Source organism: Camelina sativa, chromosome 20, assembly GCF_030686135.1.
Source record: "Camelina sativa cultivar CO46 ecotype springtype chromosome 20, ASM3068613v1".
Taxonomy (NCBI): domain Eukaryota; kingdom Viridiplantae; phylum Streptophyta; class Magnoliopsida; order Brassicales; family Brassicaceae; genus Camelina; species Camelina sativa.
This window is the reverse complement of record NC_141899.1, coordinates 11,351,552-11,374,114: the sequence shown is the minus strand read 5'-3', so window position 1 is coordinate 11,374,114 and position 22,563 is coordinate 11,351,552. Positions and strand designations below refer to the sequence as shown.

Sequence of the window (22,563 nt, the reverse complement as noted above, 5' to 3'; positions counted from 1 at the left end):
TTAATTATATTATAAGTATTATTAAAAAAAAAATCGGGTCAGGTCGTTTCAGTTTGGTATCATAGTCCTTACAGTTCTAGGTTTGGGTTCACTAGGTTTCTGTTGTTGATGTTGTAGATTTGCATGTTTTAATTGATTATGTGAGTTAGTCAATTGTGTGTGGCATGGAATCCTAGAACATCCTATTCGAGCCTTCAATGAGATTCCACGGTAAGATGTGTTATTTGTGTACGGTTTTGAATTGTGTGTTCAGCCTTTTGCTCTTTGTAGTGCTGACGGTTAGAGGTGGAGCTGTTACTGGTCGTGGACGCGGACGTGGTCGTGGTAGGGGCATAGGCCATGTTTCTAGTGGTACCGTGGACCAGAGTGTGATGGTGGAGGGTGTTGGCGAGTCGCATGCATTCTAGGAGGATTCTATGAGTGTGGCCGGTGGTGGTGCTGATAGGACCGTAGGCGCTGAAGGGGTCGTCGGTGTGGGAGGTGTTGGTGTCGGGTTGGCCGGTGGTACTGGAGTTCCGAGTGCAAGAGTTCCAGTAGGTGGAGATGCTGTGATTGCGGACTTGTTGGCGCGGTGCTGGAGCGGTTGCAGGGAGTAGTTGATAACAGGATTTTCACCCAGGGTATCAATTCCCTATGCAGTTGTAGTACAAAGGGTTATCAATCCAAATGGTTGTTATGCTAACAGATGAGATATGATCAGAACTATGCAAGTCAAGCCAAGCAATAAATGGGTTTGATCTAACAATCCTAAAATAATTAAAAGAAATTAAATAAACAAGAACCACACGACCTAAGCCCTCGATGCAAGCATTCGAGTACAGGATCGGATGGGGTGATCGAGTAAACAAAAAGAGTATGAACAACTCGAAGGTGTACACGAAGCTGGTGATCGAGTACCAGTTCGGGTATAGGGTCGAGTTATGAATAAAAATGTAAACAATCAAGATGCGCAAGCTCCTAAGGATGGGATAATTGACTCCTAAGTGTTCCTGACCAGTATGGATGTCTTACATGCTTCAAGCAAATATTTCTTAGACAATGAATCTCTAAAATCTTGTTAAAACACTCTCGTGATAGAAACAATAAACCTTGATCACTCCCCTACCCAACTCTCGTTGGAGAAACATGACCAAGCAGGCAACACAAACCGATTCATTATTGTCAATAAACTCCTTACACATCTAATCTCTTAGGCTAAGTAAGTAAATCACTAGCATTGATTGATTCAAGCATTTCATCTACATCTCTCGATGGTAAAATACCCTAGATCTAATCTCAACCTATCGGTCTGTTGATAGCATTAAGAACACCAATCTAGAAAGAAATTTATAAATCATAAATAATCAAGCTAAGACATCCTAACCGATCAAGAACACATAATTGTCTATCCCATCCATAGAAACTTTGTTTCACTACTCAGATCTCATTGCAAAAAACATAAAAGCATAGATAAACGAAAATTGCATTGTATTGAAAAATAAAATATAAGTGAAGAGTACAGAGTAAAAATCTAAAAGGATAACAAAGAAATATAAAATAAATCCTAACAAAGTAAAAAAAGTGTTTGAGTCGCTCAAAATCTCTCTCAGAAGCTCTCGCTCTCTGTGTTGAGTGTCTACGGCATGCTAGGGTGAGAGGAAGAAGAGGGGGGTTCATATATGTAAACCCCTTTAACCTAGCTTCCCAGTCCTGCCCGAGGTTCTGCTCGATGGGGTGCACGAGGATATGGTCGAGTTGTTCCTCGGGTAGGTCTTTGGCTTGTTCTTCCTTCTCTTGAATCCTCCTCGATCAGGTTGGGGTTCGGACTGTTCTTCCTTCTCAATAGCTCCTTGGGAACATGCTCGGATTTTACCTTATTTCTCCCCATTTTAGGATCTAAAGCAACTGTTTTCATCCAAAATATGCAAATGCAAGAATATAACACCCTAAATGGCCTAAATATGAATTCATACAGTTAATGACCTAAAAATGCTAAGGTTAGGGTATAAACAATGCAAAATATGGACAAAAAAGGATGCTTAAAACATGTAAATTAGAGAGTTATCAGTAGTACCGGCTGAGGCCCAGGTAGAACCGCCAGTGGTGGCGGAGGTGCAGCATCCAGTGGCTGCGGATGTAGGAGCTCATTCTTGTTATGTCAGTATGCAGAGAGAGATGGGCTACATCGGTATTGGGAGGTTTTCGGGTGATTCTGACCCTACCGCTGCAGATGTGTGGAGGGCGAGAGTGGATTGTAACTTCCAGTCTCTCAGATGTCCTCAGGAGTTTTGGGTGGACATAGGGGTCCACAGTCTGATTGGTGATGCTCACATGTGGTAGAGATCAGTGGTAGCTAGGAGGGTGCAGCAGGAGATGACTTAGGTTAACTTCGTGGAGGAGTTCAACCGCAAGTATTTTCCTCAAGGGATGCGGTCTGTGCGGGAGTTGGACGTGGAGTTCAGTCGACTTCTGTTGTATAGAGGCCAGGCAACAGAGTCTGAGGAGACTCAGGTCAGGAGGTTCATGAGGCTGCTTCGTGAGGACTTGAGGGTCCACTGTAAATGGAGGAGTTACGCCACGAGGGCGAAGCTAGTGGAGATCGCAGCTGAGATCGAGGAAGACCTGAGGAAGCAGACCGTGGTGGTTAGCCCAACGGTCCAGGCAGAGGAGATGCCAGAGAAGGTTGTTCCTGTCAGAGGGAGCAAACCGGCGTAGAGACAGAAGAGGAATTCGGAAGACACGTCAGGTATGCAGCAAGGGGCGCGAGGGTGTTTCGGGTGCGGAAGCAGGAATCACAGGTTGGCAGACTGTTCCAAGAAGGATGATCTGCAGGAATATCATCGTTCGTGTTATCATTGTTGAGAGGAGGGGCATATCAAGCCTTTCTGTCCCAAGTGGAGGCAGATGATGGAGGTAGTGGCGCAGCCGAAGGGAGGACCGGGTGCACAACCCAGAGTTTAGTTTAGCTTTTGATTCTTTTTATTTCAGTTATGTATTTTTGGGTTTGGTGTTGTAAACGATTATTGCATTTGAGGTTTTAATAAAATGGAGTTCTTATGGACTTTTGATTTGTGGGGCATGTGGAGAAAGGAAATCGCTCGGGAGTTCTATAAATGAAAAGTTGCCAAAAATAAAAGTTACTAAAAATATAAATTTTTATGTATAGTTAGAACTTGTCTATTTTTGGAAAGGGGAGTGCGAACACCGAAGTGTTTGAGATGCTTTAAAGTGAGGCCTGGAGGTGAACATGGCAGTGGTGATATTCCGGGAGGGAATATGGTGTTGGTAGGACATTGCAATATTCTATGTGGATCACGGGGGGTGGTCCCTGTTGAAGAAATGCTTATAAACGTTATGACTGTTTGCTATAATGGCGGGGGGTCCTGAACAACTCATGAGGAGATGAGGGTTCTCCTAAGGGGACGGGAGGTTCCCTAGATACCGAAAGCTCGAGGGGCTCTGCTCCTGAGAGTGGCAGAGGAGATGGGGGTTCTCCTGGTATCGTGATCTTTAGGGTAACGACCCGAGGGTGAGACGGTATGGCTCGACGATGAGGGGGTCTGAAAGTGTGATCAGTATGGCCTGAAGGTTGCAACCTCAGAGCGGATGAGTTGGGGGCAAAAGTGTCAAGGACGTGGAGATAAGCTCAGTGACCGGATGTGGATTTAGGAGATTGATGGGGGTTTAATCTCAGATTTCCTGTTGTGATCGGATGCAGATCTCGGGGTTGATTGGAGTTCAATCTTGGGGTTTCTGTGTGTTGACGAGGAGGTTCAGGTTTATGCTGGCCAGGGGGGACCAGAGATGTGATGATTGGGAGAGTCTGGTTTGGGTTGACCGATGAGGTCTGGTTTGGGTTGACTGCTGGGGTCTGATTTGTGTTGACCAGTGGGGTCAAGGTGTTTTGGACCAGCGGTGTCGTGGTTGCGGCTGACCGGATGATTGGATGGTGCAAACCGTTGGGACGGTTGTTGCATGAGTTTTGCGTTCGAGTGGCGGTGTTTTGCAGATTCGAGGACGAATTTTTGTTAGAGGGGGAGAATTGTAACATCCGCAAACAAATTGTGGGTTTTGGGAGTGGGTGTCGATTGACACCAAGTCGAGTGTCGATCGACACCATCAATTTTGGTTCGACCGGGTTGATTTGTTTTGGCGATTTGGGCTGGTTTGGTTTAAGTGGGATGTATTTAAGCGGAGAATCGACCAAGTCGAGGGTTTTAGTGGGTTTGTGAGTTTAGAGGTTTTTGGATTTTTCTTGGCTGTCTGGGTGAGATCTGTTGTTGTGGATGGGAATGTTGTTGCTGGGAACGAAGGAGAAGTTTCTTAAGGTGTTGGAGTCATCGTTTTTGAGCCAGATCTTACTGCAAAAGAGGTGAGTGCATGACCATGGCTGATCTAAGCCAGAGATCTCTTTTCTTTTGATTGTTTTGTGTTGTTGTGGTGTTTTTCTTGTTTGTGTTGGATGCTATAGGGTTCCTTTAGTTTCATGTGCCCTTTGGGCGAGTTTTGGAACGGATTGGAGGTGGTTAGAATTGTAAATTCGATGATCAGCTTTAAGTAGAACGGTCTACGGAGTCGTTGTCGATCGACACCAGGTGGGTGTCAGTCAACACCAAGTAGGGGTCAGTGTCGGTCGACACCAAGTAGGGGTCAGTGTCGATCGACACCAACTTGTCTGACGCTTGTTTTTTCCTGGTTTGTTATGTTGTTTGTGTTGCTTAACATTGGAATCTCAGTTGCTTATGTGTATAGCCTAGTGGATGGGAGGATTGCCTCGCTAAGTACTTGTGATAATACTTACGCATCTCAATTGCTGTTTGCGTTGTGAAGGTATGTTATGTGGAATCATGGCGATGAGGAGGAGGATGATCTAGGGTCTCGGTTATTGTGTTATGGTTATGTTAGTGATGATAGAACCTTGGATAGAGTTATGCTAGGTTGTTGGATAGAATGGTTAGGAATGTTATTGTATTGATGATATATTGTTGATTATTGTTATATGTATTCCGCTGTGCATGTTATTGGTTTACTGGTTTGGTTGTAATTAAATATTATAGGGTATTTAATTATATTATTTATATTATTAAAAAAAAATTGGTCGAGTCGTTTCAAGAGTCCTATACTCCTAACCCCTATCATGAGCTGCAGCCATTGCGTGAGTGCAGGGGAGTTTTATTTTCTGAAACTCCAAGCAGGTGCATATTTTATCTTCCAATGATACAAGATACTGCACCCTTTCCTTTGTAATAACCTCGAAAACCCACATTCCAACAGCCAAAACAGTCATACATAATCCTCCCTTGAAACGCTTAATAACTCCCTTTCAACTACTACTAGAATATCACCGCTCTTGCAATTTTTTTCTTCCTCGCCTCAAACCGCCTTGCTAGCATTTTCCTTATAAACTCTAGCAAAGCAACCACTGGGCTCCCCCAAGCAGGAATCAAGGCGTTGTTCCAGGATTATGCAGTATTTGATGACATCAAACTAAACCTCTCTCCTTTAAAATGCGCCCTGCTCCAGTTCTCAACCCCTATCTCTTCCAACAAATTCCAGCACGATCGGTTCCTTCGTTCTATCCTTTCATACTCAGTCTCGAAATCCTTCACTCTGAACATGTTGCATGCTCTCCATACCAGTGAAAGTAATCTACTTTTTTCAAATACTTTGCTTTCACATCTCTTCTGATGTGTACTAGACAGGCCCCGTGATGTGCCTCTAAGAACACATCCAAGATAGCTTTCAAGATGGACTGATTCTGATCAGAAACAAATGACAAATCAGCTCCATCCTTCACTATTTCAGCTAGTTGTGTCATAAACTATGTCCATGAATCATCGTTCTCACTATCCACTACAACGAAAGCCACGGGAAGATATGGAAATTTGCATCCTAACAACTTGCTGTAAGCAGACAACCCCTATACATTCCAAACAGGTGTGTCCCGTTAACCACCACTTGAAGCTGTCTTCACCGGCCTCATCTATCTCTGTTTCCAAACAATACAGTGTCCCTGGATTGGCAAGCTGAAGCACATGGAGATACACGGGCAACAGTAGATAACTATTCTCCTTAGTCCTTTCCGTTGTCACAACTGCCAATTCTTTCGTTTTCCATGCCTTCCAGTATGTAACTTGGACGTTGTGTTCATTCAAAACACAATCTGGCAAGTCTCTCCGACATACATACCGTCGTCCTCCTTACTCAAGTCGACATGTGCTGCCTTGGCGTCCATCTCATCATCCCCGAACATAGGATCAAGGTCCTCATATCCATAAATATTTGTCATGGTTATCCTCTTCTCAAAACTCTCCCTCAGCTCCCTCATCTCATCTTTTTTTTCTCCACTTCCACTTCTCATCACGAATTTTCTCTGCCTTTTTGCCTTTCTTGATGGCGGTTAGTCAACAAAAACATCATCGTTGTCTTCATTATCCTCATATCTACATGGGTCTGTCACAGCTTCATCATCCTCTTGTTCACTCCCTCCATATCTACTATAATCAGGTTATGTCACTTTTCCAATATCCTCTCCACTCTCCCTGTTTTCATCTTCTAATCCCATATATGATTTCACAATCAACATGCTATCATCAACTGCTTCCACATACTTCAGCAGCACATCATCACTCAATGGAGAACAACGAACTTCATCACATCCTCTAATAACATTCTCATCTGCCACATCATGTCTAAGTAGGACGTCTCTACTCAGATCTCCTACTCCTAAAACATTCCCTCTGTCCTCACTTGAAACTCTTAAATCAGTTCTTACACCCTATCCTGCTACTCTGCAATTTTTTTCACTCACAACTGATATCAGCCCTGCAAAGAACCCTACTTCCACTACACCTTTTGATGATTTCTCATGTTCAACCACCGTTCGAACAGCTGCACTTGAATTAGAAGGTGGTTGTAGCCCTGAAACCTTCACCCCCACACCACTGTCATGTACCGAGCCACAAATCTGCCCATCAATGTTTCTGAAACAAACAAATAGATTAATGGTTTTATCTTCCAGAGTAAGCGATTTGAAACACCTGAACTCTCTCTTGTCTCTAATTACTTTTGGTGCAGTAGCAATACCATTCATCTGCGCTAGTCTGTCCTCAAACAAATAGCTTAACTATATAGGACATATTGAGCTAACACCTCCGTACATCTGACGAATTATTTCAACTAATCCTTCAAACATCTTAAAGACGCCAACCTAGCACACCTTCCTTGTAGTTTGGTGTCCATCTTGAATTCCCATCCCAACTTGCTATCCAGTATCCACATTCCGGGTTGAACGACAACTGTATCATCCACTACAATCACAGCACACTTTCTCGTGTGAGTACACAACCCATAAACAAAAGAAATAAAAGATATAAGGTCATTCGAGAAATTGATGAGGAGACAGGTAGTGTGTGTGTTATTGTCAACGTTTTCAACCCCCTTCTCTTCAAGATGGTTGTGCCTTTTGAATCAGGTGATGAGGTTGTAGTTACTCTAGAGTATGATAAACTAAATGGTTATTGTGATAATTGCTTTCGGCTTACTCATGAGGAGAGAGAATGTCCAGAGCACAACAAGGATAATGGGAGTCATGGTGTTGAGTTTCAAGCAGATAAAAGAGGGGTTCAGCGTCATCAAGGCATGGGGAAACAGGGTGTGTTTCACAATGATGGTGGTTGGGAGAAGCCTCGGAAATATGTAAAGAGAGCCTTGGTTTTTCAAGCTTATGGGTCTTCTGCTGGGGAGGGTGGTTCCGGTTCTCACCAACAGGAGAGATATCATGGTTCAGCCTGGGAGCAGAGAAGATAGTATGGTGCGGTTGCAATGGGGTTGGGAGGTAAATGCGGCGCTCAGACTGTTCCTGGGGATCAGATGGGGCAGGTTCCTTCCTTTCCACTGAATCGAAAGGGATCTGGATCAGGTTGGCCTAAGCCTTTATATAAGGCTAAATCTGGTCAGAAGGATAAGAGGATGCAAGAGGGTTCTGGTGTTGGTTCTCAACGAGATACAATGATGGAGGGTTCTCCTCAACACAGGGATGATAAGTCTTTGGTAGGATCAGATTTTGATGAAGCAAATGATGATTTATTAGAGGAGGGTGATGCTCCAGATGGTAATCTTCATGAGGAGGGTGAGGTCGCGATAGAGCAGGATACTGAGTTGGAGGAGGGTATGGGGTCGGGTTGTAATGTTTCAAACGAGGCTAATCCGGAAGGTATCTCTACATCTTCTCTCCCGATTGTTTTGGATGTGAGTGGTGTCAGTTCTGCTATGAGAGAGGTTACTTTAGGTCACAAAATGGATGACGCTCTCGGTCTAGGAAATTAGTTAACAAAACCTGTTTTGTCTTTAGCATCTCCTGGCAAATGTTTGCTTGCTAAAGCTCTATCTAAACCTGCAGGTGATGGTCAAAAACAGAAGGTGATGGGGAAACAAGGGTCCAAGACAGTGGATGGTCAACCAGCTGGTGGCAGTCGATCAATTAAGAAGGGGATGGTGGCTCTCCCGAAACCACCGGCGCGAACGTGAAAATCATGAGTTGGAACTGTCAGGGCATTGGGGCAGACCTGACAGAGGAGTATTTGGGAGACTTGTGGAAGACGCATCATCCTGATGTTTTATTTTTATCAGAAACAAAAAAAATGTTATTCTTATTTACAAAAGTTTCAATTAAGTTTGGTTATGATAATTTGTATACGGTTGACCCTTGCGGTTCCCGTGGTGGTTTGGCTGTTTTCTATATGAATGAAATAAAATTTTCTATTCTATTTTGATAGTAATCGTTTAATTGATGCGCAAGCCTATTTTGGACAACAATTGGTTTATCTATCTTTTGTTTATGGGGATCCCGTTCCTCAAAATAGACAGGAGGTATGGGATAAGTTAGTTGATATTGGTTCATACAGAATTGATCCATGGTTTATGATTGGTGATTTTAATGAATTGGTTGGGAACCATGAGAAATCAGGAGGGGTTATGCGGTCAGCCTCTACTTTTGCGCCAAGTGGTTTGATGTCGTTTAGATCAAGCCTTAGGTAATGAAGACTGACATTGTCTTTTTCCTCATTCAAAGGTTGACTATTTATAAATGATTGGTTTTGATCATTGTTCTATTCTGGCAACTTGTTTAAAAACGAACTTACAGAGGCAACGACAGTTTCGTTTTGATAAGCGGTGGTTGCGGAGAGACGGTCTGTCTGGAGCAGTGGAGTTTGGGTGGAATCGCACTAAGAACTTTCAAATTCCGGTTTTCGTGGATAAATTAAAGAATTGTCGAAATTCAATTTCATGGTGGAGGAAAAACAATGTTTGTACAGGGCCTACGGTTATTTCCTCCTTCAAGGCGGCTTTGCAGAAGGCGAAGATAGATGACTTGATTTATCAGGAGGAAATTTGTAGCATAGAGCGAAAATTGAAGGAGGCTTATCGGGATGAGGAAGTATATTGGCAGAAGAAAAATAGGAAGTTATGGTTACGGGTTGGCAACAAAAATATTAAATACTTTCATGCTTCCACGAAACATCGGAGGATAAGGAATAGGATTACTGGTTTATATGGACCCGATGACATCTGGACCGAGTCGGATTCGGGTATGGAGGATATTGCATCGCACTATTTTGTGAACCTCTTTAAACGGTCTGATGTGCGGGGTATCACACAGATGCTTCAGGAGGTTCCTTCTTTGATCACAGACAATATGAATAGGAGTCTAACCAGGGAAATCACGGAATCAGAGGTTTGCAAGGCTTTGTTTGCTATGCATCCCGAGAAGACACCAGGTCCTGATGGGATGACAGCAATGTTTTTCCGGAGATTCTGGTCCACTATTAAAGGAGATTTGGTAGCTTTGGTGAAGGAATTTTTCCGCACTGACCGGTTTGATCCTCGGTTAAACGAATAGAATATATGACTCATTCCTAAGAAGGAAATGGCTCAACGGATGACAGAATTTAGGCCAATTAGCCGTTGTAATGTGTGTTATAAGATTATTTCTAAAGTACTATGTTTCAGACTCAAGCGGTTTCTCCCATCCCTTGTTTCTGAAACCCAATCGGCTTTCGTTTCTGGACGTTTAATTACATATAATATTCTGGTGGCTCAGGAAATGTTTCATGGCTTAAATACCAATCCACGATGTAAATCGTAGTTTTTGGCTTTCAAGACGGATATGAGCAAGGCATACAACCGTGTTGAGTGGGATTTTTTGGAAGCGGTAATGGTTAAGATGGGTTTTGATAGAAAATGGATTTCCTGGATTATGTGGTGTGTTTCTTCCGCCTGGTATCAAGTCCTTCTAAATGACCAACCTAGAGGTTATATCAAACCACAGAGGGGTCTACGTCAGGGGGATCCTTTATCTCCTTATCTGTTTATATTGTGTACGGAGGTCTTAATTGCCAATTAAGAAGGCTGAAAGAGAGCACAGGATATCGGGTATCAAGATAGCTCGGGATTGTCCCACCATTTCACATTTGTTTTTTGCTGATGATAGCTTGTTCTTCTGTAAGGCAGAGACTGCTGAATGTAGTACGGTTATGGATATTATCGGAGATTATGGGAAAGCGTCGTGGCAGGAGGTAAATTTGGAGAAATTATCCATCATGTTTGGCAAAAAAGTACCCCCTGAAGTAAGGACTCAGATAAAAGCTGTAATGGGTATCTCCAACGAGGGTGGTATGGGTTCGTATTTGGGTATTCCGAAGAATCTCCAGGGTTCAAAAACTAAGGTTTTCAGATACATTAATGACCGTTTGGATGATCGTGTGAATGGTTGGTCTACAAAGTTTTATCGAAGGGTGGGAAGGAAGTTATGATTAAATCGGTAGCTCTGGCTCTCCCAACCTATGTTATGTCTTGTTACAAGTTGCCAATGGAGTTAACGCACTTAACGAATGCTATCTCAAAATTTTGGTGGAAGTCTAATGATAAGGCACGGGTTTGCACTGAGTCGCTTGGGATAGGTTGTGAAGGCAATTTGGGCTTTCGTGCTCTGGAACAATTCAATGATGCAATGTTGGCCAAACAGTATTGGCGGTTAATTCATAATCCATCGTCTCTGATGGCTTGAGTATTGCGAGGTAGATATTTTCAAAAGAAACATCCTCTACAGGCTAAGAAGCCTTATTCCCCTTCGTTTGCTTGGCGGAGTATCTTCTCAACTAAGAGTTTGGTGGAACATGGATCTCGGTGGGCGATTGGGTCGGGATGTAACGTCTCGGTGTGGCGAGATCCGTGGATTCCGGATATTCAGCCGAGACCAGCAAATGGTCGAGGTCGGCAATTACATCCCAATCTAATGGTCAACCATTTGATTAATCCATCTACGAAGGAGTGGCATATGCCAATCCTAGAGGAGTTTCTGGATCCGGCAGATATACAAATCATTTTATCTATGGAGATTAGTAAATCCTTTAAACCGGATAAACTGATCTGGCATTATACTAAATCTGGGAAATATTCGGTTAAATCTGGTTACCGGCTCGCTCGTGATTTAATAAGAGAGGTAGAATATGGGCCGACGTGCACACCTCTTAGGGCTCCCCCAAAGATCCAGCAGTTTTTTTGGCAGATTGCTTCCGGCTCCCTCCCTGTGTTGGAACGCTTGGCTCATCAGGGTGTCCGGTGTGATCCTCTATGTACAAGATGTGGCTCGGAGGTGGAAACTATCAATCATGCTCTTTTTTAGTGTCCTCGATTGCGTTGGATTTGGGATTTGTCCCTGTTAGATTTATGCATTGATGGATTCCCCTTTGGTTCTCTTTATTCAAATCTTGATTTCCTTTTACGGGCGTCGTCCCAGTCGGCTGTCTCGGATATTAGTTCTCGCCTACCATGGATTGTTTGGTCTATCTGGAAAGATAGGAATAAAAAAGTATATCAGGGTATTGAGACAGAACCGGATGATGTTCTTATTCAGGTTGCTATTGATAAGGTATTATGGGAGGAAGCCAGATCCTCCTTTTCAACCCTTTCTGATCTTTTAACCTTGGAGGTCCGGATCCCTGCTCCCCAGTGTTAGATCGATGGATCTTGGAAGGCATCAGATCCTTTGGAAGGATTAGGTTGGTGGTTCTGTAATAGCGAGGATGTAACGTTGTTATTGGGAGCACGGAGTCAGCGTCGCGGTCCTTCACCTCTTCATTCGGAGCTTCAAGCATTGGTTTGGGCGATGGCTTCCATTTTAGCATGTGGCGTTGACTGTCAGATTTTTGAGATGGATTGTGGTGAATTACTAGCGATGGTGCAATCCCCTGATAATTGGCCCGTTTTCTCCAATCTGCTAGATGAGTTCAGTTTACTTCGGTCCTCCTTTCCTTCCTTCATGCTTTCGAGGATAATATTTGGGCTGACTGTCTTGCTCGCTCTTCGAGATCGTTAATTTCAGCAACTTCTTTTGTAAACTATTTTCTTCCGTTTTGTACTACCAACCTTGAAGTTATTTTTAAATTAATGTTTGGTTGACAAAAAAAATATATATATATAAGATCATTAATCTATTTTACTTACCTTCCATTCTTTATTAATCTTGATTAATCTCCTTTTCATTTCACACCTTTTCCGACTGTAACCTATGCTTTTTTTTTATTCCCTTATACATCTCTCTAAAGTTTTGCATCATTAATTCTTACACTATAGCACTACATTTTACAAATCAACCTCGATCACCAAACAATGTAACATCTTTACCCTATTTCATCATAGATCCCTTTTATTAATTGGGCCTTCATATATTTTAAAGGCACAAGAGCTTTCCAAATCCTTTCCTCACAATTATGAGTCATCGACTCTTGCCCCCTCTACATCTCACTAATAAAAACCCCTAACTGTAATTTCCACCTAACACTTTCTCTCTCTTTACATTTCACCCACGCACTCACATCCACTCACACCCTCTCACACCACCCAATTATCAAATTGTAAATAGTATATGTAATAAATCTCATATTAAAATTTCAAAACGTACTAATTCCAACTTTCCCATATATATATATACTAGAATTTGTACCTATACATGCGTGGAATTTTAAAATATTTCTTATCAATATAAATTGTTGAGTTCAAATATAATCATTCCAAATTTTGATTATAAATCTGTATAAATACTAAACTTACTTTACTCAGTGATATACAATATATATATTTTTGAAGATAATAATTATTTGTTATATCAATTTGCGATTTTATGTAAAAATTTTATCAATAAGAATCATTGAATATAAATATAATTTGAAGATTAAAAGATAAATCTATATAAATACCATACTTATTTTACTAATCTATATATAACATATATTGTCTAGTGTCACAATAATATTGTCGACAATCTTTTGACCTGTTATCTTTAAAAGAGTTCATTCCATACTCATATCCCATGAAAACATAATTTTAAAAGTCCTAACGTCAATGTCGATCGTTGACCTAAAATTATAGCTCCAGTTGTTAAAAGCATTTGATAATATATGTTATATTTGTTATATATGTTATATATCATGTTATAAAATTGTAGCTCCAGTTGATAATATACCTTATGAGATATGCTACACAAATCACATGCCACTTTTTATAATGGTTTACATATCATTTTTTCTATATTTCCTGACTATTTATTTTGTTTTTTAGATAGATTATTTTTTCAAAATTCTTTTTCATAGTTTTCCCAAAAAAAAGTGTGCCCCTTATAATGTCTTTGTTTTAGATCAAAACTTTTAAGTTAAGTTAAGTAATTAATCTTTTCTTTTTTATAAGTGAAATTTAATAATAAATCTTTATGGTATATGTTTCTTAGAAACTAATGTTTCACTTCAATTTTATTTTCATGTTTAGATTTTTATAAATACAATTACATAACTATTTTTTCTACTCCACCATACTTTAAAATCTTACTTACATTCTAAAACTCATTAACCCATTCTAAATTTTAGAATATAATCATTTTTAGTTATATTTTTAATAATAACATTATTACTAAAACAAATTCATTTATTTTACTTAATTCATTTTTAGATAGTTATTATTTTATTATTTACTAAAAAATAATATTATTGTTTATACTTGTGACAACCTGTCCCATGGACCCCACTAGCCTCCGCTAGCTTGCCCCCATAGGCTCCAAGCTGGCCCTGCAGGGCATCGATCCTAACCTCTCACTGTGGACATCCAAATCCACCAGTAGGTTATTGGTGCGTCAGGCGTTCCTCGAACCCTGGTCCCCACCCTTTAACAACCTTCTCACAGGATAAGCTGTCACCAAGTATGGATATCCACAGTGAGGGGTTAGGATCGATATCCTGCAGGGCCAGCTTGGGGCCTATGGGGGCAAGCTAGCAGTGGGCTAGTGGGGTCAACGGGACGGGTTGTCACAATACTATTTTTAAATTTAATTAATTTTAAATAATTTATTTTTATTTATTTTTTATTATTATTAATATAAGTAATAAATATGCAATGAATGAATATTAAAAATAGTATTTTTTAATGCAAAAAAGAAGTTGATTAGGTAGATGCTGACGTGGAGGAAGGAGAAGTGAGCAAAGTTAACTTTATATATAAACTAGAATTTGTATTCGCGCAAGCACGAGATTTTAATTTAAAACTTTTTCTATTAGTATAAATTCTTGAGCTCGAATATAATCATTCAAAGTTTTGAGGATAAATCTTTATAAATATATGTCAAGTGGTAATATTTGGAAAAATAAACAACATTGATGAGTACTTCAAGACCTTTTTTTTGTCAACTATTGGGTCACAACTGGCCGGCCCATTAGCCAAATTCCTACATTCGTAGGAGTAGAGACTCGATTCCGGGTGTGATGGTGCCATCTACAAATTGATTTACCTCCTGCCACTGCACTAAGGTCACTTCACTACTTCAAGACCTTTTATCATTAAAAAAATTTATTTTTTATTCATATTTCATTAAAACATTTTTTAAAGTTTTGATGATCGATTGTGGATCTAATTGTATGTATTTTTTTATGATTAGATGTTGATACTATCATAACATTATTCTGTATAAATTTGAATATACCAAATCTCATGAATATTAGTTAGTGTAAAGGTAAAATATAATATCATATCGTTATAACATCTTTACCGAGCGTGCTTTACCCATTGAAGTAATTGCAACGTACCATAAACGACCAATTCATGAATGGGTCTATCTTATCCCACTTTTCATGATTATATGGCAAAATGGTTAAACCCGACTTGGAATCTAATAATCTATTTAATAATGTATGTCATTTATTTTTCTACAAATTAATTCGTTTCACACAATTAATGAGATATCAGAGATTTTAAGTTAGGCATGTGTAATCTATATATACATTTTCAGAAACATTTATAGAATAAATCCTGGACTTCCAACTTATTAACAAGACTGCCACGGGGTAAAAAAGTCGGATCGGGTCAAAGAAAACAGGTGGAACTTTTACGGGTCGTGTAAACAGTAAACCTAATGAAAATTTTATCTTCTTTTGCGGTCATCGTTGTTAAAACCATTTGCAGAGATTTTCTTCTTTGTGCTTCTTTTCTCCGAGATTTACTTCCATCATCATGAGAGAGTATCATTGTTGCAAAAAATAATTATAGGAGAAGGTCATCAAAGGTATTTAGATAAAATATTAAAGAGATAACTGGATATATCTTCAAATAGAGAATTGGTTTAGCCAATGAATTGGGGGAGAAAGGGGAAGACGAGATCTGAGATTTGGAATCAGAAGAGTAAATTAGGGATTCAGACATGAACGAAGCTGGAAAGAAGCAACCAGCTCCTGAGACAAGGTATGGCGAGGAGAAAAATAAAAAGAGAGATAAGAAGAGGAAGAAGAAGAGTGATGATTTTAACAATTTTTTATGGTTCCATGAACAAGATAAAGATGGTAACTCTCTTTTTCTTAGTAGAATTTAAATTGAGGTGACTTTGCAATGTACGTCTTGGGTTTAATTGGTGTCACTGTTTTTTTTTCATCTCTATGAATTAGGCAAGAAGAGAATAATTTGATCAACTTCCTGCAGAAAACCGGGACTCTTGCGAAGTATGTGATAGTCTCCAAACATTATTCCATGTTCATTGCAACGTTTTGCAAGGAACTAACAATTGTCTTTGGCTTGGTGTTGTTGGTATGTGTTGCTCTTTTTAGGATAGAAAGTAGAGATGCTATCTTTCGTTATGTTTACCAGTGCTCTTGGTACAGGCGACAGGAGCAGACTCTGTGTATTGATGACATACGACATTGTCCTGGTAAGTTAAAGTTTTGTTCTGAAACGTTACGATTTTTAGATGTAGGCGTGTTATTATTTAGTTTTGTTTCATACTCAATCCAAACCGCCTATCAATCCCTTTTGGTTAATTTCGTTTCATATTTGCTCTTAGGCCTGGGCATAAAAACCGTACCCGAATACCCAACCCGGAACCCGACCCGAAAAACCGGGTTCGGGTTGGGTTCGGGTTTGCCTATAAAACCCTATTGGGTTCTATTTTCTAATACCCGTGGGTTCGGGTTAGGGTCGGGTAATACCCGATACCCGTTTGGGTACCCAATAAACCCGAACATATAAATATATTTATAATATTTATCATTAATATAATGCAATTACCCTAAAGTTATGATTATAATTTTGAATATTTCATTTAGTTTTATACCTAAATATCAAAAATAATCAAAATATCTAAAATATATTGTCACATAAGTCAAACTTTAACTAAATTTATTTAAATTTTATTAATTTTAATTATATTTTTTCGGGTACCCGGTAGTTCGGATACTAATTGGGTTCTGAAAATTGTAACCCAAACCAACCCGAACCCGGTACTACCCGAACCGAACCGAACCCAAACATAGTAAAATACCCGAATGGGTTCTATTTTCTATTACCCATTAACCCGAACCCGAACGGGTAATACCCGAACCCAAACGGGTAACCCGAATGCCCAGCTCTATTTGCTCTGTAATTTGCTAAAAATTTGTGGTTTCCTCTATATATGCTGCCTTGGTTTGCAACAGGAGCTTCTTTTATCCCGGATTGCATATACATGAGAGACGCCGACTTGCAACATTGAGTTCTTCTTCTACTTTTTGACCTCTCATATTAGTTTGTTGTAGAAAATAATATCAGTATATATTAAATGTGCCAGTGTGTTGCATCGTTAGCAAGGCCTCACATCTATTGCCATGGCAAGTATGTGATTAGGTATAAAACCAAAAATTATGTTAATTGGTTTGGAGGAATTGACGTTATTAGATAAAACAAATGTTTTAGTAAATTTGTTTAAGATCAAATCTGGAAACCTGTTAATTGGTGCTCATGTGGTAAGTTTTATTCATCTTTTAGCATTGACATCTTTCCATTTGATTTTGAGAGATTGAGGATCTTAAACAAAGCCATTAACTTCTAATGCTCATACTATGAATTTACGATTCATACATAAAGTAGAGAGATGCTGGGTAATTGTCTTCATAACTTTCATAATGAAAGTTTCATTTAGGTGGTCAGTGTGCGTTTACATATCATATCATTTTCAATCTCAAGTAATAATATAGAAACACAAATATCTAACCATTATTTCTCTGTCTTTTGTTTTTAATGGGTCGCAAACTGACCAATAGGGAGTGAGACCATATGTGATAGAGCAGATCTTGGTTTTCTATATAATGGCCCTGAGAAAAGTTTTTTGGTCGTTTTCAATCATATGAGACTGCTTGCCTTAGTGCCTGCGTGAACACCGGTTTCCCGCGGGTCTCAGGCGTATAAGGATAAGAAGAAGACGAAGGGATAGAGGAATCAGTAAGAGACATATCGAATCGATGAGATTAAGAAGAATTAGAGAAGAAGAAAGGAAGAGATAATGTGTCGGTTTTAGTTTTTTTTTGGGTAAATAACCTTTATCTTATGTACTTTTTTGGTGTCTTATACTAAGCATTGTCATTTTTCCTTTTTTAAATAACCACCAATTTGGTTTCTCCATTATAATCTTCATTTGGTAATATATAATTTGGTAATTTATAATAAATTGTGTGATAACAATTGACAAATTTTTCCAGCAATTTTATGAAAAGGATGAATGTTTTATATTTGATCTAAGAATTTACTCCATATTTTAAACTATGTATATAAATTATAGTTAAAATTAGTGATAAATTAATAAAAATTAAATTTTGATAAATTAATATATTTACTTGGTCCCATTTTTTTTTTATGGTTATGCTTAAGAATCGGTAAATTAATAACTCTATAAATTAACTTTATACAGTATACACTTTTAAAAAAATGATGAATATGTTTTATACTTACCAAAAGTGAGAGATGCTCTAGATAACATATTATATGCACATATTTTTAATCAATTAATTAAAGTTTATAAAAGTAAACAATTAGTATAATTCATATAAAAAACTAACTTACTTTTATTTTCATTGCACACATAAACTAAATATACTAAAGTGTTAGGTTATTTATATATGAAACTAACAAAAATAGAAAGCCATTTATATTGTACTGATATTATTAAAAAACTATAATATAATTAAAATACTACTATCTCTACAGTGAAAACTAAAAAAAACACTTCTCGACAATTTAAATATTTAAGAAACTATATGATATTATTTTCTATATTATAAAAAATACACGATATACACCTAAAACATAGAAATGGACACTACGTAATATATAGATGCAAAATACTGTACTTTTACAAAATACAAAAATTAGTTACATATATATAGTTAATCTACCAAACAAAATACATTTTGCATTTTTAAAAAATAAATTTAGCCCCGCGGTGTACCGCGGGTGAATATCTAGTTGTGTATTATTATCTTTTAAGTTTTACTAATTTATTTTCAAACAATTTTAACGATAATTTTTTGTCATTATTGATGATGCACTCCTTTTGACATCTACTTTTTTCACCTTCTATTGGCTCACATATAACACATATTAGACTGTAAAATGATTTTCAAGATATATTAGAACTATTTTCTCTTTAATTACTATCTTTCAACACTCAAATTTAGATTAGAAGTATTTGATTCAATTTATGAAATATCAAATTTGTTTTCCTCTTTGATCATATTATAAAATAATATTTCACTTTTAATTTTATTTTTCCTGTTTAAAATTTTATAAATACAATTACAGATTTTTTTATATTCTACCATAATTTTAAATTTCACTTCCATTCTAAAACTCAATAATACACAATTACATAAAAAAATTATCCTACCATAAGTTTAAATTTTACTTCCATTCTAAAACTCAATAATACGCAATTACATAATTTTTTTTATTCTATCATAAATTTAAAATTTACTTCCATTCTAAAACTCAATAATACATTTAAAATTTTAAATTATGATAATTTTAGTAGAAAATTTAATTATATTATTACCACTAATAAAAAATTATAGTATTGTTTTCACATTTTATTTATTTTACATAATTATTTATTTATTTAAAATTTCTACTAATTATAATTAACATAAATATGCACTAAAAAAATATTTTAAAGTAAAAATATATATATATTGCTTAGGTGGATGTTTTTGTAGCTAGAAATGATGATATATAATTACAAGATCAATGGAGATTCTAATCATAGTTCTTGTCTTCTTGAGCTAGGAAAATATTTTATTTGTCTCTTATAATTATGTGTCTCAACCATATGATGCATATATATGTAAAAGAACTAAGCATAAACGATACATGAAAGAAAATTAGGTACAAAACGTAATAATATTATTCCAAATTCAATGTTTTACTTCCTATATATCGGGCAGATGCTTTATTCTTTTCTTTATTTTTTTTATTTTTTATTTTTATGGTTGAATAATAAAATTATAGTCTCGTTAATCTCTATTTTGTTTGCTCCCTACTTAATGCTTTTTTGAATTATGATCGAGGGGTAGATGTTCTCTATAGATAGAATATTTGTTTTTGGAACAACATAATTAGCCGTTACAAACTAAACCGTTACACTGGTGACGGAAGATATGAAAGGATGTGTGAAAGTATATAGGAATTGAGAATTTGAATTTGAATGGTATGCGTTGCAACATCGGATGGTGAAACAACATGGTTCGAGGGTTAAGGAGGAGAGAAACGTGTGAAGGTGAAATGTCCTTCTCACCACCATCGCGAAATTTTATCAGGTTGAATCCATAGGATGAAATCTAAACTTTGTATGATTGTTTAAAGGACTTATTATAATCTGTAAGACCCACAAAATTAAAGAAGAGGTGGCTGATGTGGCAGCACCAGGAGTGAGAAAATGTAACTTTATATATATAGATATATAGTTAACCTAAAACTAGATTGGTACTGTGATAAGATTTTGGAGATGAGAACATGTAACAATATATATATATACTAGATGAGGACCCGCCTGATGTATGGGTTTAAAGTTTTATAAATTAAATTAAATTTAATAAAAATATATTAAAAAAATTTGTATGTTATTTATAATTTTATTTTTGTTATAATACACTGATTTATATCCATTTACAAATCTTTTATGTGTTATTATTAAAAGTGTATTTTTTACACCTAAATATACTTTATGTACAAATATATTCTTTATCACCACCTAGAAAATGTCTATATGAACACATTAAGCCAACTATTTTACTTTCACTTCTGCATAGATTTTTAATTACTAAAATTGTTGGCTCAAAAAATATTTTGAATATAAAATATATTACTCCCTCCGTTCTAATTTAGTTGTCGTTTTAGGATTTAATTTTGTTTCATATTAGTTGTCGTTTTAGATTTTCAATGCAGATCTTTGATGAATATTCCAATCTTATCCCTGCTGTTTTAAAGTTTCAACTAATGAAAAAATTATAAAATATATTAATGAAGGGCAAAACATAAAATTTAATAGTTTCCTTAATTTGTGTGCAAAAACCTTAAACGACAGTTAAACTAGAACGGAGGGAGTACATAATATACTAATCAATGATGTATCATTACAATAATGCATGACCACCATGAAGAAAACCTTGGCTCCGCCCTCATCCCTTATGGAGAGAACCTTGCGTCCAACCTCCTCCACCTTCCTCCCTTGGGGAAATAACCTTGCGTCCAACCTTTTCCACTATAGAGAGAACCTCGGCTCTGCCCTCCTCCTGTGTCGAGAGAACATGTTCACGCCTTTTTGCTATCTCAAAATGGCTTGCTCCAACAACCAATGAAAGTTAAAAAAAATTTCTAACGTCACAAAATCTTTTGATAGTAACTAATGTTAAATTTCCCAATGTATTCGTAGAAGCATCTTTGACACACCATGATGTAGCTTTTGTCTCTATAACGCCTCAACCGCCACCTTGCTTAGTGAGTCCATGTCCACTCTCAGTCCATGGGCCCACCTTCCTAAGTGGGCCCTACATCTATTCCCGGCCCGTGGACCCACCCATATTCGATGGCCGTTTGTTACATCTGGGAAGCTTTAAAAACTTGTTTACGACAAATCAACAAATAATATTTTCCTGTGTTTTGTCCTCACTCGCAAAGTTTCGACAATCACTTCCAGAAAGGTCACCGATCATGAAGTTCTATCAGGACCCTTAACCGGAAAAATAAGTGCATTTTGGTGACATATGTGGCCAAATCAATTCTTTTAAACCTTTCCGCAAAGCAGAGTGTCACGGTCTTTGAGCTCCTATGGATCTATCAACAACGATTTATGTTTTTCTAATCTAACTATCTATGTTTTTTGTAAGCTTGTATTTCATTAGCCTATATTGTCTATCTATTATGTTGATGAGCTTCTACTCGTTATCTCCCTTTGGGATTGAATAATTAATGGTAACAATTATGTTTGCGATAAAAAGAAGGGTTTATGACCAACCGTTGAAAAATTAGAAGAAAATTAATTTAACATAATTAAAGAAACAATAGAAAATTATAAGCACAGTAATATATCCCAAATAATTCAAAGATAAAAATATAAAATAAAACAATCGAAAATACTACAATAAAAAAAAAAACAGTATTAGGAAAAAAAAACACATATATTAATATATTTTTTTTGTCAACATAGTATTCTGACCTATTCCCAACTGAAAAAAGTAAAAAGTAGGAGAAAATTTTGGTTTAAAAAATAAGAAAAATTTACCTTCCCATTAAAAAAATTTCTCAATTAAACAAAATTGAAAGCAGTATTTTTGAATAAATTATTTAAATATAAGACAATCTATGTTTATATAAAAGTGAATATTTAAAAAATTTAAAATTAATAATTAACTATATATTTTCCTTAATCTTTTTTCTATTTTTTGTAGAATTAATAACTTAAAATTAAAAATAAGTAAATATTATTATAATTTCGAATTTTATGATATATATATATATATAATCTCCTTATAATTATTTTAAAAAACTTTGTATTTTTTAATAAATTTTGTAATTTTTTTATTTATCTTTTTACATTATTAATATTTTTAAAACAAAATATTTTATTTTTCAAATTTTTCCTTTTAAATATTAATTTTTACATTTGTCAAAATCTGAGATTGATAACTTGACACATGTCAAAATCTTGTTAATGGCTAACTTACAAAACCCAACTTTATATAATAAGAT

General features: G+C 36.9%; 1 protein-coding gene, 1 long non-coding RNA gene and 1 pseudogene across 6 annotated transcripts; 2 read left to right on the top strand and 1 right to left on the bottom strand.

The window, feature by feature from the left end:
- Positions 1-5,104: 5,104 nt before the first annotated feature.
- On the bottom strand, positions 5,105-5,797 carry LOC147918720 (uncharacterized; annotated as a pseudogene).
- A 4,350-nt stretch (positions 5,798-10,147) lies between these two features.
- Positions 10,148-12,358, top strand: LOC104772442 (uncharacterized). Its single transcript, XM_087503666.1, has 5 exons — positions 10,148-10,366; positions 10,488-10,775; positions 11,090-11,615; positions 11,706-11,911; positions 12,017-12,358. Exons 1-5 carry the CDS (start codon positions 10,148-10,150, stop codon positions 12,356-12,358), a joined length of 1,581 nt encoding a protein of 526 aa, XP_087359792.1.
- Positions 12,359-15,420: 3,062 nt separating this feature from the next.
- LOC104770564 (uncharacterized) lies at positions 15,421-17,992 on the top strand. 5 transcript variants are annotated; one of them, XR_015592451.1, is made up of 4 exons: positions 15,421-15,860; positions 15,963-16,101; positions 16,176-16,222; positions 17,589-17,961. It is a non-coding gene; the product is annotated as an uncharacterized LOC104770564 (long non-coding RNA). The 5 variants fall into 5 exon arrangements; XR_015592453.1 differs by having other exon boundaries at positions 15,478-15,860; positions 15,963-16,016; positions 16,122-16,222; positions 17,589-17,992; XR_764581.3 differs by lacking the exon at positions 17,589-17,961 and adding an exon at positions 16,986-17,127 and having other exon boundaries at positions 15,501-15,860; positions 15,963-16,016; positions 16,122-16,222.
- Positions 17,993-22,563: the final 4,571 nt, after the last annotated feature.

Coding starts and splice junctions, on each gene's coding strand:
- LOC104772442 (XM_087503666.1), top strand. CDS start 10,148: ATGAGCAAGGCATACAACCGTGTTGAGTGGGATTTTTTGGAAGCGGTA. Junction 10,776..11,089: donor CTACAAAGTTTTATCGAAGG/GTGGGAAGGAAG, acceptor CATCCTCTACAG/GCTAAGAAGCCTTATTCCCC. Junction 11,912..12,016: donor TTCAGGTTGCTATTGATAAG/GTATTATGGGAG, acceptor GGATCTTGGAAG/GCATCAGATCCTTTGGAAGG.